The 16492-nt window shown below is 41.2% G+C and overlaps 1 protein-coding gene across 11 annotated transcripts in view; it reads right to left on the bottom strand.

The window, feature by feature from the left end:
• The window catches only part of grip2 (glutamate receptor interacting protein 2), a 555542-nt gene that overhangs the window by 161603 nt on the left and 377447 nt on the right, over window positions 1-16492 (bottom strand). The window contains exon 1 of one of the 11 annotated variants that reach the window (XM_062969793.1): window positions 8732-9465. The exons of 9 other annotated variants lie outside the window; for them this stretch is intronic. In XM_062969793.1, the coding sequence (XP_062825863.1) occupies window positions 8732-8771 (40 nt within the window). In that variant the 5' untranslated portion in view covers window positions 8772-9465. Of the gene's footprint in view, window positions 1-8731; window positions 9466-16492 lie in introns of those variants that run through there. One more of the 11 variants, XM_062969796.1, reaches the window with a different exon arrangement.

The raw sequence follows: 16492 nt of genomic DNA, 5'->3' as shown, positions 1-16492 counted from the left end.
ATAGTCGTCTATATAGAAAGACATTATTGGAATTATTTTCCTCCATGGCCGGGGGTTGGACTGGATGGCCCCTGTAGACTTTTCCAATTCTATGATTTTATGAAATGCTACAAAAATGAATCCAGATGGGGGGAAAGTTTCAGGGTTACCTTTCTCCTCCATCCTTAAAATGTAGCCTAAACTTTTAGATGTTTACTCAAAATTAAGTTGCACCAACTTCCAATGTGCTAAATTAGCGAGTACAGGACTGCAATCACAGTAGGAGAGCGGCCTTGAATGACAAATAGCAAAGAGGTCCACTTACTGCTGATTTGCAAGATGCTGGGAGCAGGTTCATCATGATGAGGAATTACAAGCCCAAGAGGTAACAAGTAATTAGTTCTCTGTCTCCAGTTCAGCATCTTAACCTATTGCAAAGTGAACTGTTTTTAAAACGTTCTGTGGCCAGGCTATTCTATTCTTCAAGGCTGGCTTGCCTCTATTACAACCCTTTTCATCTTTCCCTAGTACAACATTCCTTTTCATCAGCCTCTAGCATTCTTTTATGAGTTTTACAGAGGATCCCATTTGCTCTATTCATGATTGTTTTCCTTTTCTTTTGGTAAATCATTAGGAGACACTTGTACCAATTCTGCCATGTCTGCACAGTCAGGTGTGCATTCCCCCACTTGCTGCTATTGCTGAGTGAAATGAAATATCCAGAATGAATGAGAGAATTAGCCACAAGCAATACAATATTGCAAAGTTGCCAAAATTAGTGGGTCAGAATTCTGAAAAAGATATTGTAATGTGTTGAAAAAATATTTTGTGAAGTGTGGCAAACAGATGTATAAAATTAGCTTTAGGTGAGGGACAGGAAACAGCGGGGAAGAAAGATGGTTGCAAAATTTTAGGGGAACATCACAGAATAGTTCTTCATTTTCTAAAGTAGTAATCCTAACACCCAAAATCCAAACTTGTATGTGTCTTAAAATACGTATTTCACAAAAGCATAAAGAAGATACTGCAGCAATTTTAAATCCAGATATTTCATCATTACATAAATATCTGGTGTTAGCAATAGCTGTAGTGGGGGACTCAACCCATTCACTGACCACAGTATCCTTCTTGTCCATTTGTATCTTCAGGTATTTTTATTGTTAGCTTCGCCTTGATGCATTTGATTCAGGAAGCTCTAGTTGCATGTTGCAGTGCAATAAGCATTAGAATGATTGTATATGATACATCCATACTCCCTGATTTCCTTGTTAGAACTGAACCCCTAAACACCACAGCATTTCAGCTCAGTCTGTAAGCAGAAGGCTCCAGCTTCAGTTTCTGACATCTCCAGTTTAAAGAATCAGGACAAGGTCATAGCATGGGAGGAGTGATACTTCCAGCTGCGCCACTGGAGAGCCACTGCTAGTTACACAATACTGGGTTTACTCTGTTACCATCACCATCACCTCATTTTATATGCATTTGGTGGATGACCTCCGCAGGGAACTGGACAGGGGGAGTGTGACCCTGCTGGTTCTCCTGGACATCTCTGCGGCTTTCGATACCATCGACCATGGTATCCTTCTGGGGAGGCTCTCCGGGATGGGACTCGGTGGCACTGTTTTGCAGTGGCTCCAGTCCTTCCTGGAGGGCCGTTCCCAGATGGTGAAGCTGGGGGACACCTGCTCGGACCCCTGGCCTTTGACCTGTGGGGTCCCGCAAGGGTCTATTTTATCCCCCATGCTTTTTAACATCTACATGAAACCGCTGGGAGAGGTCATCCGGAGTTTTGGAGGGTGTTGCCATCTCTACGCAGATGACACACAAATCCACTACTCGTTCCCACCTGACTCCAAGGAAGCCCCTCGGGTGCTGAACCAGTGCCTGGCCGCTGTGGCGGACTGGATGAGGAGGAACAAGCTGAGGATCAATCCTGACAAGACAGAGGCCCTCCTGGTCAGTCGCTCGTCGGATCGGGGTATTGGGTGGCAACCTGTGCTGGACGGGGTTGCACTCCCCCTGAAATCACAGGTCCGCAGTTTGGGGGTCCTCCTGGATTCAGCGCTGACGCTTGAAGCGCAGGTGTCGGCGGTGGCCGGGAGGGCTTTTGCACAACTCAAACTTGTGCGCCAACTGCGACCATACCTCGTGAAGTCTGACTTGACCACGGTGGTGCATGCATTAGTTACCTCTAGACTGGACTACTGTAATGCGCTCTACGTGGGGCTTCCCTTGAAGACGGCCCGGAAGTTACAGCTGGTCCAACGTTCGGCAGCCAGACTAATAACGGGGGCGAGTTACAGGGAGAGATCTACTCCCCTGTTTAAGGAGCTCCACTGGCTGCCGTTCATCTTCCGGTCCCAATTCAAGGTGCAGACCATCATTTATAAAGCCCTAAACGGTTTGGGACCCGCCTACCTTCGTGACCGTATCTCCTATCATAAACCTGCCCGACCTCTCCGATCATCGGGGGAGGCCCTCCTGTCGCCACTACCTATATCTCAGGCTCGCCTTGTAGGAACAAGGGAGAGGGCCTTCTCTGCGGTGGCCCCTCGCTTGTGGAACTCGCTGCCCATTGAAATCAGGCAAGCCCCCACCCTTTTAGCCTTCAGGAAAGATTTAAAAACATGGCTCTTCCGGTGTGCTTTCGGAGAGTAAATGTTCTATGCTACTCCCCCCCGATATTTATCCTCTAGACTGGTTCACTATCTGATGTCCCGTCCCTCGAGGTTTTATTCTGATCCCTTTCTCACCCAGAGTTTTAATTTTTAATCTAGTTTTTAAATGTAGTATTCATGCGGCCCGCTCGTGTTATATTGCTGTTTTGATCTTATGTTGTACTGTTTATTTTATGTAATGTATTATTTAATTGTATTATGTTATGGTTTATTGTATTGTCTTGGGCATGGCCCCATGTAAGCCGCCCCGAGTCCCCGTTGGGGAGATGGTGGCGGGGTATAAATAAAGTTTTATTATTATTATTATTATAGTTCAGAACTGTAATACACACACACACCTACCAACAAGTCTTTTACAGCAACAAGAAGGGGAAGGATACATTAAATGCTGCTATGCTACTAATTTCAAGTCAATGTCCAATACTCTCATCATTGTTACCACTCCAAACCAGGCATGTACACATGTGCTCATCCATTTGAAAAACATATTTAAAGTAGTACAGTTTATAGGTCCATTTTATACATTCTCCAAAAGTCCGGGTCATTGATCAAGTGTTTTGTATGAACATTCATAGTAGGTATCTTCCCTCTGGGAGAGGGTGTCTAGAAATAAATTGTTGTTGTTGTTGTTGTTGTTGGTATGAGGGAGAGTCCCCGGTGGCACAGTGGGTTAAACTGCTGAGCTGCTGAACTTGCTGACTGAAAGGTCGGCGGTTTGAATCCGGGAAGTGGAGTAAGCTCCCACTATGAGCCCCAGCTTCTGCCAATGTAGCAGTTCAAAAACAAGAAAATGTGAGTAGTTAAATAGGTACTGCATCTGCGGGAAGGTAACCACTCCATCATGCCAGGCACATGACCTTGGAAACATCTATGGACAACACCAGCTCTTCGGCTTAGAAATGGAGATTAGCACCAACCCGCAGAGTCGGATACGACTAGACTTAATGTCAGGAAACCTTTAATGTCAGGAGGAGAAGCAGCATGTTTACATTTGAGGAGCTCTGTAATAATAACCTCATTTTACAGCTGAGATTCTCAAAATAAAAGTTTCGGTTGAAATCGACAGGAAGCCAAAAGTGAGGTTTTTAAAAATGGTACTACCTCATACATATTTTTCAACAGCCTGGTGCAAAAATTGCCCACCATTTCGCACATCAAAACACTTGGATTTGCTCTGACTTCAGCACCAGAGTTGATACAATTCTGGTGGAGCAGCCTAGGCTTCTGCATGTCTAGCATTAATTGCTGCTTTTCAATTTCACAGCCTGGACAGGATCCTTGGAGAGGTGGGAGCCATCACATGTGTACTAGAGAGAGACCCTTTCTGGCTTTTCAAACAGGCTGGAACAGGTCTGGCTGAGTAAAGGAAGTGATTAATGCCGTTTTGCATAAAGACAGGGTCCCAACATGCCTGAAGGAGGCTCTGGTAAGATATTTTCTGATGAAACATTCATTGGATCCTACTATACTCAGTAACTACAGGCCAGTCTCAAACCTTCCATTTATATGCAAGGAACTAGAACATATGGCAGCTTTTCAACTCCAGGGTTCCTGGATGAGGCAGGTTATCTAGATCAGGGTATCAAACTCATTTTCACCAAGGGCCACCTCAGCCTTATGGTTGCCTTCAAGGTTGTCTAATTGTGAGACTGAATAAATGCAACTATGTTGCTCTAGAATTGAAAGCACTGTGGGCCACATACAAAGGATGTTGGAGTGTCAGATTTGGTCTGTGGCCCTTGTATTTGACAAGTGTGATCTAGATTAATTTCAGTCTGGTTTCAAATCTGGCTATTGATGGATGGCCTAAGCAGGGAACTGGAGTGTGTGTGTGTGTGTGCATGTGCGTGTGTGTGTGTATGTGTGTATGTATGTCTCTGTTATTTCTGCTGGACCTCCCAGTGGCTTTCACTGCCATTAGGCATGGTATGCTTCTGAGTTTCCTTTCTGGAATGGGGCTTCTTTAGTGGTTCCATTCTACCTGAGAGGTGATTTTAGTGGGTATTTATTTATTTATCATGTCAGAAACAAGTTGGGGTACAGTTATAATGTATTTAAAGACATAAGAAGTGACTTGCAGCATTTTAGAGGGTGATGCTGGGGAATTCCCCTAAGTCTCTTAGGTTTCAATCTTATCCCCTGTGCTAATTTATATTTACATGAAACTGCTGGGAGATGAGCCCCCAGTGGTGCAATGGGTTAAACCCTTGTGTCGGCAGGACTGCTGACCTACAGGTCGGCGGTTCGAATCTGGGGAGAGTGAGTGAGCTCTCTCTGTCAGCTTCAGCTCCCTATGTGGGGATATGAGAGAAGCCTCCCATAAGGACAGTAAATACATCAAACATCTGGGCATCCCCTGGGCAATGTCCTTGCAGACTGACAATTCTCTTGCATCAGAAGCGACTTGCAGTTTCTCAAGTCACTCCTGACACACACACAAACTGGAGCTTTGAGGTCAGGAATCACTATTACCTTTTCTCATAACTCCAAGGAAACCATTTCTGTGCTAAACTAGCAGCTGTAATGGACTGGGTGAAGGCAACCAAATTGAAGCTTTATCCAGTTAAGGTAAGTGCTCTTGATCATCCAAACGATAGAGCTGGGAATAGGAATTCAGCCCAGCCGTGACCAAGAGCAACCACAAATGCTTTTACACAGTTAGTAAGTGCACCAACTACACCTGTTTCTGGAGAGGTCAGATTTGACCATGATGGGTACATGCCTTGGCTACATACTGTTTGAATTATTTCAATATCTCTATGTGGTACTGTCTTTGAAAAGTGCTTAGAAACTTTAGCTGGCCCAAAAAGCATACACCTCTATTGTTTCAATAGCTTCACTGACTGCCAGTTTGTTTTTGGATATAATTCAAGTTGCTAGTTTCAACCTATAAAGCCCTATACAGCTTGGATCCAAGTTATTTGAAAAATCAAATATGTTTTACGAGCCCATTAAATCTTTCAGATCACCTGTCAAGGTTCTTCTTTCTGTCCTACTACCTTCTTTGATGGAAAAAAGGAGAGAGCCTTCTTGGTGGGTCATCACCCTAGAGCTTGGATCCACTTAAATCCACTTTAGGAAGGAGGCTTTAAACAGCTGAGCCAGACAGGTCCTGGGCCTCACCAAACTACAAACCCCAGAATTCTGCAGGAGACAGAAACTGGATTTAAAGTGGATCCATGCTCTAGTGTGAAGAGGCAGACTTTTGAACTCTCTCCCCGTAAAAAGGCCAAGATGGTCTTTGCTGTCCTTCCACGTTCGGGTCACAACATTTTGTGCTATCTGGCTTTTACAAAACCTCTTTGATTGGGCTTTTAATGTTGTACAGTGCTCTTTTTGAGGGTGGTGGTTGCATACAAACTTTAATGCATTTTCATATTTTAATGTTTAATTTTTAACTTATAAATGGTTTAACTGGCTTATAAATCTTATTATTTATACTTTTTCTGATTTGTATTGTTTGAATTGTATAGTCTTGGTCTCATTACTGGGCAAAAGGTGAGATATACATGAATAAAATAAACACATTTTGTTTAGTACTTTTCTTCCACCATGAAACTCAAGGTGGCACACAAACCCAAAAAAATAGCTAGAAAATTTCCCACTTGGGTACTGACCATAACTAGACAAGTTCTGCTTAACATCTCTTAATGTTGGTGCTCTCTAGAGATCACTTAGAAATATGTGAGAAAATTACTTTTTCCCCTCCTTCCATCTTCCATAGGCATATGCTAATTGAGTTTGGGGTAAGAACAATAGAAGCAAGCTAAGTCAGTGTTTGGGGCCAGTTTCTGCTAGAAATGAGATTCTGTCAAAAATGCCGTGAGTTCCTAAAGACATCTGATGTGATGCAGTGATCTGATCATACGTTCAAAACCATATCCTGCCTTCCCTAACCTTGTGTGGTCCAGAAATTTTGGATGTCAAGTTGTATTAGTCCAAGCAAGCATTCTCAAACACCAAGAATCTTAGCAGTTATGGAGGAGGTTGCTGGATGCAGACAATAGCAGAATTTAATTGCAGGCTGTCACACTGGTCTGAAAAATGCACAATATGGGTACATTTGGTTTTTTAAAATTAACCCTAGTTCCCATTTGCATTAAAGACATGTTTATGTTACAGTGATTATCTGGCCATCATTTCAGCAGTGACAATCCCATGTTATGAATCTACTGAAACACAGATGCAAAGTGAATGCTGAGCAAAATGTTGAATGGAAACCCCAGTTAATGTTAGCATTCTTATCAGGCATGTCCAAGAACTAAGGAGATATATAGGGACTTTATAATTATAATTGCAGTGTAGTCCACAATTCTTAAATTAAGCATTTCAAGATATCCATTATGTTCATTTGGGGCTATCAGCATTCACAAATGAATATTGACAAGAGAAAGCTTGGAATGAACTTACCAATATTTTCTCCCTAAAGTGGAATCTGTGGAACATAAAGCTTGCAAATGTTTATGTCTGATCAGTTATTTCTTTAAAAACATCTTTGGTGGCACTGACAAGTCTACTGACATCAATATTTGCCACAAAAGCCTTCCTAGTGCATGCATTCCTTCTTTATCCATTTATGAACCAAACTTGAAAGGCACAGAATTCTCTTACACAACAGAGTAGCTAGCCTGAAGCATGGATAAGATGAAATAGCACAAGGGCAGATAAACCAGGCTTGTAAAACCAAACTGCATGTTTCAAACATATGAAATAGGATTATGAGAGGAGAGGAGGAAAATTTCCTCATTTATTCAAATCACATCAAACAAGCGGGTCAAGACCATTTCCAAGGTTACACCAGTCTTGTTGCATTTTACAGATATACCAGCTTATTGTGGCATAAGCTTTTGTGGAGTGCAAATGCATGAAGTATTATCCTTAGTAGGTAGATTAATAAAGCAAATATACTGGGGGACACAGCTATCCACAAAGGGGTAGATAAAGCACAAACCTCCGAAGGCCTCATGAAGTAGGTTCCATTCCACAAAAGCTTTTTAGTTCGGTAGCCTTGTTGGTGTTCAAGTTGCCATTAAACTTTTTCTTGCTTTCCCATCATGACTGATCATATCAACTCCATTGGAAGGCACACCACTAAAAGGTATTCCTTTGGATAAATCACTTTCTCAAATTGAATAAGTTTTTAAAATTGGAGTGCCTGAATCAGAGAAAGCAACATTTCCATCTGTGACATTTGAAAGGAGAGCTTCCACCCAAAAGCACTAAAAAGGTAGAATTAAACACGATTATGCCTTATCAGCATAAGTTCCTTCTAACTATCTCATCATCAGGTTCCTGTGAAATCTTTTCATCCTGCAAAACTACAAAAGAATGCATACTTTAGCTCCCTTTGCTGTGTGTAAAAAGAGAGAAAAGGAGATAAATGTCTAATATCTGAAAGTAAACTCTCAGAGTTTAAGGGAGCCACCTCACAGATTTCAGCTTTAATATGTACATGCAGTGAAACAGATATATGCATCCAATGTCACATTAGTTCTACCTGTTTCTATCCCCTTCATCTGCAGTGTGCAAAAACAGCCCTTACTCTTTATACCAATTTATAAGTGTGCTGGAATCATTAATATGTTCGCCTACATTAGACTACAAGATCACTACCCCCCTCCATTGCACAGAGAGTTAGCAATCTGTCTATATTTAGCATGCTCTTTTACTCCTCACACACCATCCCTGTCCTTTCAATGAAACAAAAATGTTTGTAGTATGAGGGAAAATACAAATTATCCAGACCTACACACAAAGCCTTCACAAACCATATAAGCTACAACAATAAAAAGACCTTCAAGAGGTGCTTGGTGTAAAAGCCCTGGTTTCCAAGGTTACAAAGTCAAATTAATTACATGCAAGAGAACACCCAGAGACACACAGCTGCTTAAAACAAAAGCATAGAAGCTACGGAAGAAACATAGAGTAAATTCTGAAAGACATCTAATAAGGATGGACACATTGTTTGCAAAAAAAGAGAAAAGAAACAAGTTTGAGGAATCGAGTGGTCTTGAAGGAAAGAGAATCAGATGAAATGCAAAGAAAGGCAAGGTAAAGGTACAAGTCTTACTCACCGAAATCGGACTGCAAATCCTTCTTCAGCCCACAAAGCATGCCTGCTATTATCTATCAAAGCATTCAGCTAAATTGCAAGAGGCACTCCTCTCTTTGCCTTGGCTGGCACTGGAATCACATTACAGCTGCCTTGCTCTCAGGCTGTCTCCCACCAGAGAGCAGGGTTACACTCCGCAAACAGCAAGCCTCCTCTACTTAAAGGGAACAAAGTCCTATTGACTCCACTGGATTGACACCCAACAAATGTCACTCCCTCCGTAAGATACTTGAAGAAGAAGAAGAAGAAGAAGCAACCCCCAGTCCGCATCTGAAGGCTCAGAGGAACAAGGCAAACAAGAGGAGTAAAATAATATAATAACATGAAATGAATAAAGAACAAAGTCTTGAACTGATCTTTTAGTAAAATCAAGACATCTATCAAGTGTTTGCCAAGAGGAAGAAGAGCAGACCAAAGTGTCTCAGCAGAGGCATTTAAAAAGGATCAGCATGTTGGAGACAAAGCATCACCGGAACCAAACACAACATGCTGGCGCACCAGCCTGCCTGATAAATGTGGAAGGGACACTTCACTGCCAGCTCTATTCTAACTTCGGCCACGCTGGGAGAGAGCAGCCATCAGCCCGCATGGGTGGCAGCGTGCTCATCTTTCAGGCAGAGCCTTTTGTTGCCAGTTCGCACGGGAAATCCAGAACAATCTTCCAGAGGCTGGATTTCAATCTCTTGGCTCTGAGCCAAAGGTTCCTCCCCTTTTGCTCCAACCAGCAGGCACAAGTTGGAAGGCAGCAGAGAAAGAAAGAGAGTACTCTAAAAAGGCAGAATTCACAGGCAGCAAGACTTCCATGTGAGAAAAGAAGGCAAGTGCTGCAGTACTGCTCAATACTGTTCAGCTTCTTGCTGCCACCACTACCTCTCTAAACACACACCCTTTTGTCAAATGACTATACAGGCTCCAGCACCTCTCAAGGCAATGTCAAGCTGCTGCTGAAGTGTTATGCTCCATTCTTTAACTAAACACTGCCAGGGCATGGGAGCATCAAACAACAGCCTCCAGACAGCCTTTGTTGAAAAAGGATTTTGATTCATCTCTAGAAAGCAAACTAAACTGTCTTACACATATAGTATTTACACTGCCTAGCTTATGACCCACCAGGTCTGAGAGTTTTTCTTTCTTGGCACTTTTCTCACCAAAGCATCAAAATGCTGAGCATGAACACTAAATACAAACAATAAAAAGGGCAGAACACCGGAACAATTGCTGTCTTCAAAGACTGCAATGTTGAACTTGGGGTGTATCTGTACTGCAGCATTACAGCAGTTGGCTATTACTTTAAATGCCATGGTCCAGTAGTTTGCTGAAGGAACTTAGAATTTTTTTAGTGCATTCCCCTGAACTGTAGTGCTAGACCTCTCTGGAAGTCTAAATCCCTCACAAAATTGTAAAGCCCAGGTCTGCAAAGGCTGAAGCTGTACAGCTTAAATGGCATCAAAGTGCTTTAAGTGGATGGTGTGAATAAGTAACCCCTATTCGCTTGGCACAGTGGATAGGGAAACCCTGAAAAGGGGAGGGGGGAGGAGATACCAGTTCTTCCAGAAAAAAAGATTGGTAAAGAGACATAGGGTGGGCTAGAGGGGAGAGGAGCTTTGTTTGCCTGGAATAAGAAAATAGGTTCTTTTCTCTTTGAACAAGGTTAAAAAAGGTATGGATTTAGAGGAAATGGAAGGATAAACTCCCTGTATTGAATACTGCATTATCTGTATCTATTTTCTATTTTTATTTAGGGCTTTGAAGTTGTTTACAATAACTGCTGACCAGCAAGAATTCTGCAAGTCTTGCTTTGTGGGGTGCTTGAAATTATGGGAAACTGGATATGTGCCGGATTCAGTATAAAATCCGCAGTATCAATGCTGATTTTATGGTCTTAGAAAAGGGTAATGCAAACCTGCAAATTTTTAAGACTTTTATCATTGTATTTGAAATGTTCATTGTTTAGAGGCTTCATACAACCCAAGGAAAAGCTACATCCCTGGACTGAAAGTAAGGTTACCAGAGTGAAAGTGGGAGATGACTCCTATCCCTTTGATAGTTGTGTAAAAGAGAGAATATTAGCATCTGGTTGAATGACAACAAGCCACATTTGCTCAAATTGTTCCTTCTACGTAACTATTAAATTAAAGGGAAGGAGCCCTCTACAATCTTCAATCTGTCAACTCTGAGTGGAAGAAGAAATACCTCTCTCTAGAAAGAGTGGTGGAAATGGTGCAGTCTCATCAGTTCTGTTGGACTACAACTCTCAACATTACTTACCTGTTAATGCTGACTGCTCCTTGGACCTGATGTCCAACAATATCTAGAAGGCACATGACTCTTAGTGCCCATTTCAACTTTTGCCTATGGTTGCATCTGCCATATCCCCTGCCAGGAGCCCATGAATTCACCACAATGATGAGGTCCTTAATATGAGGCTGTTGGTCAGTCTGAACTAACGTGACCATGGCAAACTTTTACACCAAAGTGTCATCAGTCTAAGGTGATATAAACAGGTAGTATTTTCCATAAAATATTTCACTGCATTTCATTGCTGAGTCCTTGCTCGGAGGGAGGGAGGGAGGGAGGGAGGGAGGGAGGAAGGAAGGAAGGAAGGAAGGAAGGAAGGAAGGAAGGAAGGAAGGAAGGCAGGCAGGCAGGCAAGCTTTAACAGTTTCTTCTCATCCTTTAAAAGAGCTCATTATCTATCCACTGGAAAGATGAGCTGTTTGCCAAAGAAAACTGCAGCATTGGCTGCTGCCTGGCTCCTTTATGGCTGACATATGAGACACCAATAATGCCAGTGACAGGAATGCTTCACATAATCGCTGTAGCTTAAATATTTATTGTCACATTATTGGATGTAAAGGAGGAAATGTTGAAATGTGTAAATGCACATCAACCACACTGGAATTGTAGTGTGACACACAAGAAAGACAGTCAACAATGCTAAAGGAGACCACAAAGATAGCATTTATTTTTTGTATTGGATTTGATGTAAGCATTCACTCTTCATTATCTATTCTGGGGCTTATTTCAAAAATTGTTTCCTCCTCTGAAATTGGAAGCCTGACATTTTAATAACACAAAACTTTCCTGATCAATGTATCCAAATGCATACTAATGGATTAGACATAGTGAAATAAAAATAAAATTGGGAAGAAACCTTGAAAAGGGATCACTGTGTTACATGAATGGTAATTAACTGGGTTTAAACTTCATTTTAGAAGACATTAAAAATCCTATGCTGATCAGTTGCAAAAATCTAATAGCATAGACTCTACATTATTAAAAGGAAGGGTGGGAATCATTTAATCCTACAGATGAGCTGAACTATAACTGCCAACATTCTGCATCACAGGTAATAGTGGCAGGGAGTCAGTGTGTTGCAGTTGCATGTGTGTTGAACCAGTGTCTACTCAAACTAAAGAATTATATCACTCTGATTTCACTGCAATTGCCATGCCTCTGTTCTATGGAATCCTGGGATTGGCAGTTTTAGGGAGATGTATTTACAATTTCTCAGCCAGAACCTCTTGTGACTAACCAGATTTCAAACCTAAACGGTTCTGGCCCAGTCTACCTGTCCGAATGTATCTCCCCCTATGAACCACCTTGGAATCTGAGATCGTCTAGGGAGGCCCTGCTCTCAGCCCCACCTCCTTCACAAGCGCAGTTGGTGGGGACAAGAGATAGAGTCTTCTCAGTGGTGACCCCTCAGTTGTGCAACTCCCTCCCAAATGATGTCAGGTCAGCCCCCTCCCTCCTGGCTTTCATAAATGAGTAGGTTCATGGCCATAAATAGGGCACCAGAAGAATCCCCTCCCCAGTGTTTATAGAGCACATTTTAATTGCTTTTGGAATAAGAAAAACAACACAGGTGGCATGTCGGCCAGGAAATTGGCTAAAAGATAAAGCAGTCTACCCATCACTTTCCTATTCAATATTTGTGTAGAAAACCAGTCTTGTCTGCCTGCAATAATGCATCCTAATAGACAGTGTGTGGCACATTGTAACCATCATATGCAGACTACTTTAAATTATTTCACAATATGGTACGCTGTTTACACACTAAGGCTCACCACATAATTCAGCCTATGTCACTAGAGACCTTTTTGGCCATTTGTGGCCGTGTATGCATGGTTTATGTGTGTACTTTGAGGTGAGCATCTTATCTCAATGATTGATGAAGCATTGGGCATAAATGGGTCAATACCCATTTGCAACATTTGCCTTATGTTTGAAGAGACTTGCAAGTGAGGAGCACAAACTAATTCCCAGCTGTATGCATAAAGAAAGATTTAAAAGAAAACAGAAAAAAGAAAGAAGCAAGGTGAGAGATTTGATCATTAGACAGATGCTGAAAGTTATGCACCATACTGTAAATTTTGTACAATAACAGTTCCACCTTGGGACAAAGTCACTCACTTTGGGTTCCAATGCCCTGAGCATTTTAGAAAGCTAAAATTAGCACAAAACAAAAGGGAAACACACTGTAAGGCTATTCTGTAATTTGTTATTCGTGAAAGCGGGGAAACCACAAGTTTTTTTTTTAAAACTGGCATAATTAAGAGAGTTGAGTTTGCCATTAGTATCTCTTCATGCTACACAATATTATCCTAGAAAGAATTCTATGTGAGCTTTGGAGGTTTGTCAGAAAATGAATAGATTTGAAAAGTGCTAATTTCACATTGGTAAACTCTACTAATGACAATGAAACTGATTACAAAATAGTGGCTTCCTTTTCAATCCAACTCTTTGCCAACCTCATATATGCATGAAAGCATCTCAGTGCATCACGAATTCTAAAAGAAAACCAAACAGAATGAAGGCATAGGTTTTAAACAAAGCCAAATTAACTGGTCCATACCATAAATTTGGGCTGTAGTAATATAACATTTAAATGAATCTTGATTCAACTATTTTATCTTTATTGTTTCTGAAAAACCAGGGTACACAATTTCTGGTTTTCCCTTGTGAACTAAGGCTACTATCATCAGAAACATGCCAACGTTCCAGAACAGAATCATACAAAATTAGGGAAGGGGGCTTGTGGTTGATTTATATTCTGCAATTGTACATGACAATACGTTTCTGCTCTAATTCCACTCATGCACTTACAGCAACATTGAAACAGAGGTAAACATCTTTTTTTCTCCAGTTATCCATAATAATCCCAGAACACATTACAGCATGTGTGAACATCTTGCCATTTTATTATGGATCATAAAAATAAAAAATACTGAAACATGTTAAACTGCTCTTCTTTTTTGTGGTGTATCTTTCCACGTTATTTCTGTCTCTGGCACCAAATATTCTGTTGAAGAAGTAATGCTTAGGAACACATACATTTTGTGAACTGAGATATACTTCTACACCAATTTCAGTACATGGTATACTAGCAAACATGATATAAACAAATTACTGAAGCTAACCTGGTTCAACTATGGTCAAGAAATCCCCTGATAGTCATATGTTCATGTATGCTGCCTAGTGTTGCCATGGTGGATGAAAGGTGTGACGAAAATATACTAAACCAACTAATTTCCCTGGCAAACAACAGCATCCAGAGGTCATAGCTACACTACATTGGAAAGGTGCAATCTGAAATCTGCATTCAGAACTAGCAGAAGTATTATCATGTGAGTATATTTAGATGTAATCGATTCGGACAATGTGACTACTGGAAATAGCAACATTTATATTAGGATTGATTTGACAGTGAAATTAAGCTAGTGACCCCTTTGCACTACAATTATAGTGCAATGATTCCACTTTAACTGCCATGGCTGTATCCTATGGTATCTTGGGATTTGTGATTTACTGAGGCACTAGAGGAGTTCTTCCACTGAGAATGCTGTTCCCTCATCTCCAAATCCCAGGACTCCATAGGATGTTACCAATTAACAATTAAAGTGGCTTCATAGACCTACACATAAAGAGCCCTATTTACACATGTAAAGCGCACTTTCATCTATTCCCTGTCACAAGCAATTTGGAAGGCTACACAATGGAGTCTAAACATCATATTCAGTGTACAGACATTTCTTTCAACCAAAGGTCACATCATAAACAGGTAAGAGGGAGCTTTCAGGTGTCACCTCTGAGTCAAGCCAAGTCAAGTCAGCTTTATTTATACCCTGTCCCATCTCCCCACAGGGACTCCGGGTTGCTTACAACTAAAGGGAAGCCATTTGATGCCATACAATACATAATGAAAATACAAATACATAATAAATTGAATGCAGATAATTAAAACAACAATTTATCTTAGCTAAACATAAAAACCAACAAATAAAACACATATGGTAATAGCGATTAAAAAGAGATTAAAAAACCAAGATTAAAAACCGAGAACATAAAAAAGGAAATAACACATTGTGTTCAAATCTATGAGTATGCAAAAAAATGTACACCTTCAGAAGAAATCCCTCCTTCTGATCAAGCACTCAATAAAGAGAGGTATAGGGCTTCTCTAGGTATCGTTCCATAAAGATGGGATTCCTCTAGGCATCCTTAAAAGCTAATTCATCATCAATAATTGGCACCGCAAGATAAATGGACCTTTCCAACAAGCAATTATAGCCCTTACTTCAGAGATAGAGGCTGCTAAGGCACAAAAAGAGGGAAGAATATTCTTGTGGAGGTTTCTTTTTCTTCCACCAGGGCTTTCCTCATTAACATTCTCTTTCTCAGAATTTGAATCTAATGGGAATTACCATGCAGATTGGGCTACACAATATTTCAACAAACAGCCACATTCATCTTTGGCCTAAAGTAACAGCAAATGTCTGCAGCTAGAAACCTTCAAAAACCATCAACAACCAGATGCAATAGGATAGTGGTGTGATTAATGGGAGTGGAGGGTGGCAAAGTGACCCCCTGTCTGACACCCACTTCTTTGAAGCTCCAGGATTATGCATTTCACATGCACAGCAGCCATTCCTAATCAGACTGGAATGCATGCCAAGATAACAGGCTGATATTCATTACCAAGAAGTACAGTAGAGCAAGTGGAAGATTAATTAATTTTTTTGTGTCACAGGGCCTGATAGAATGAAAAGACAGGAATCTTCACCAAGGACATAAGAGAAACTACCAACAGAGAACTTTGCTAAACTGCCTTGCGAAACAAAAGAGGTGAGCAGAGAGGAGGGTAACTTTTAAGAAACTCACAGCTGCATCCCACCACAACCCTAAGATTATAATACAGAAGATAGCCCCAAGAAGATAATACAGATCCCATTGTGTGGAACACATCACTAACTTCAAGAAAAAAGGCTATGGAAAGCAATTCATTTAGGCTAACCCCACACCCACCCCAATTCTATTTTCTTTTTTAACTCTTCTCTCCTTGGAAAAGTGACATCCATCTCCCAGAATCCCACAACTAGCATGGTCATAAAGATTTGGGGAATCATAGTCTGGAGACCCAGTACAGTATAGTTGTTTAAGTACTGGAGTATTATTCTGGAGATCAGGATTTGAATCATCACTTGGCCTTAGAAACCCACTGGGTGACCTTAGTCAGGTCACACTATCTCATCCTCAAAAGGAGACAAAGGCAATTAATTGCCCTTCCAACAAATATTGACAAGAAATCCCCATAATAAGGTCACCACCAGTCAAAAATGACTTGAAAACACACAACAACAACCAGTATGTGTCACTGGTGAAATGTGTGTAACTGGAATTAATATATACAATTCCTACAAACCACCATTACCCCACTAGT

This window comes from Anolis carolinensis, chromosome 2 (assembly GCF_035594765.1).
Source record: "Anolis carolinensis isolate JA03-04 chromosome 2, rAnoCar3.1.pri, whole genome shotgun sequence".
Taxonomy (NCBI): Eukaryota; Metazoa; Chordata; class Lepidosauria; order Squamata; family Dactyloidae; genus Anolis; species Anolis carolinensis.
The sequence above is the reverse complement of the archived record's forward strand: the minus strand, read 5'-3'. Positions and strand labels throughout refer to the sequence as shown.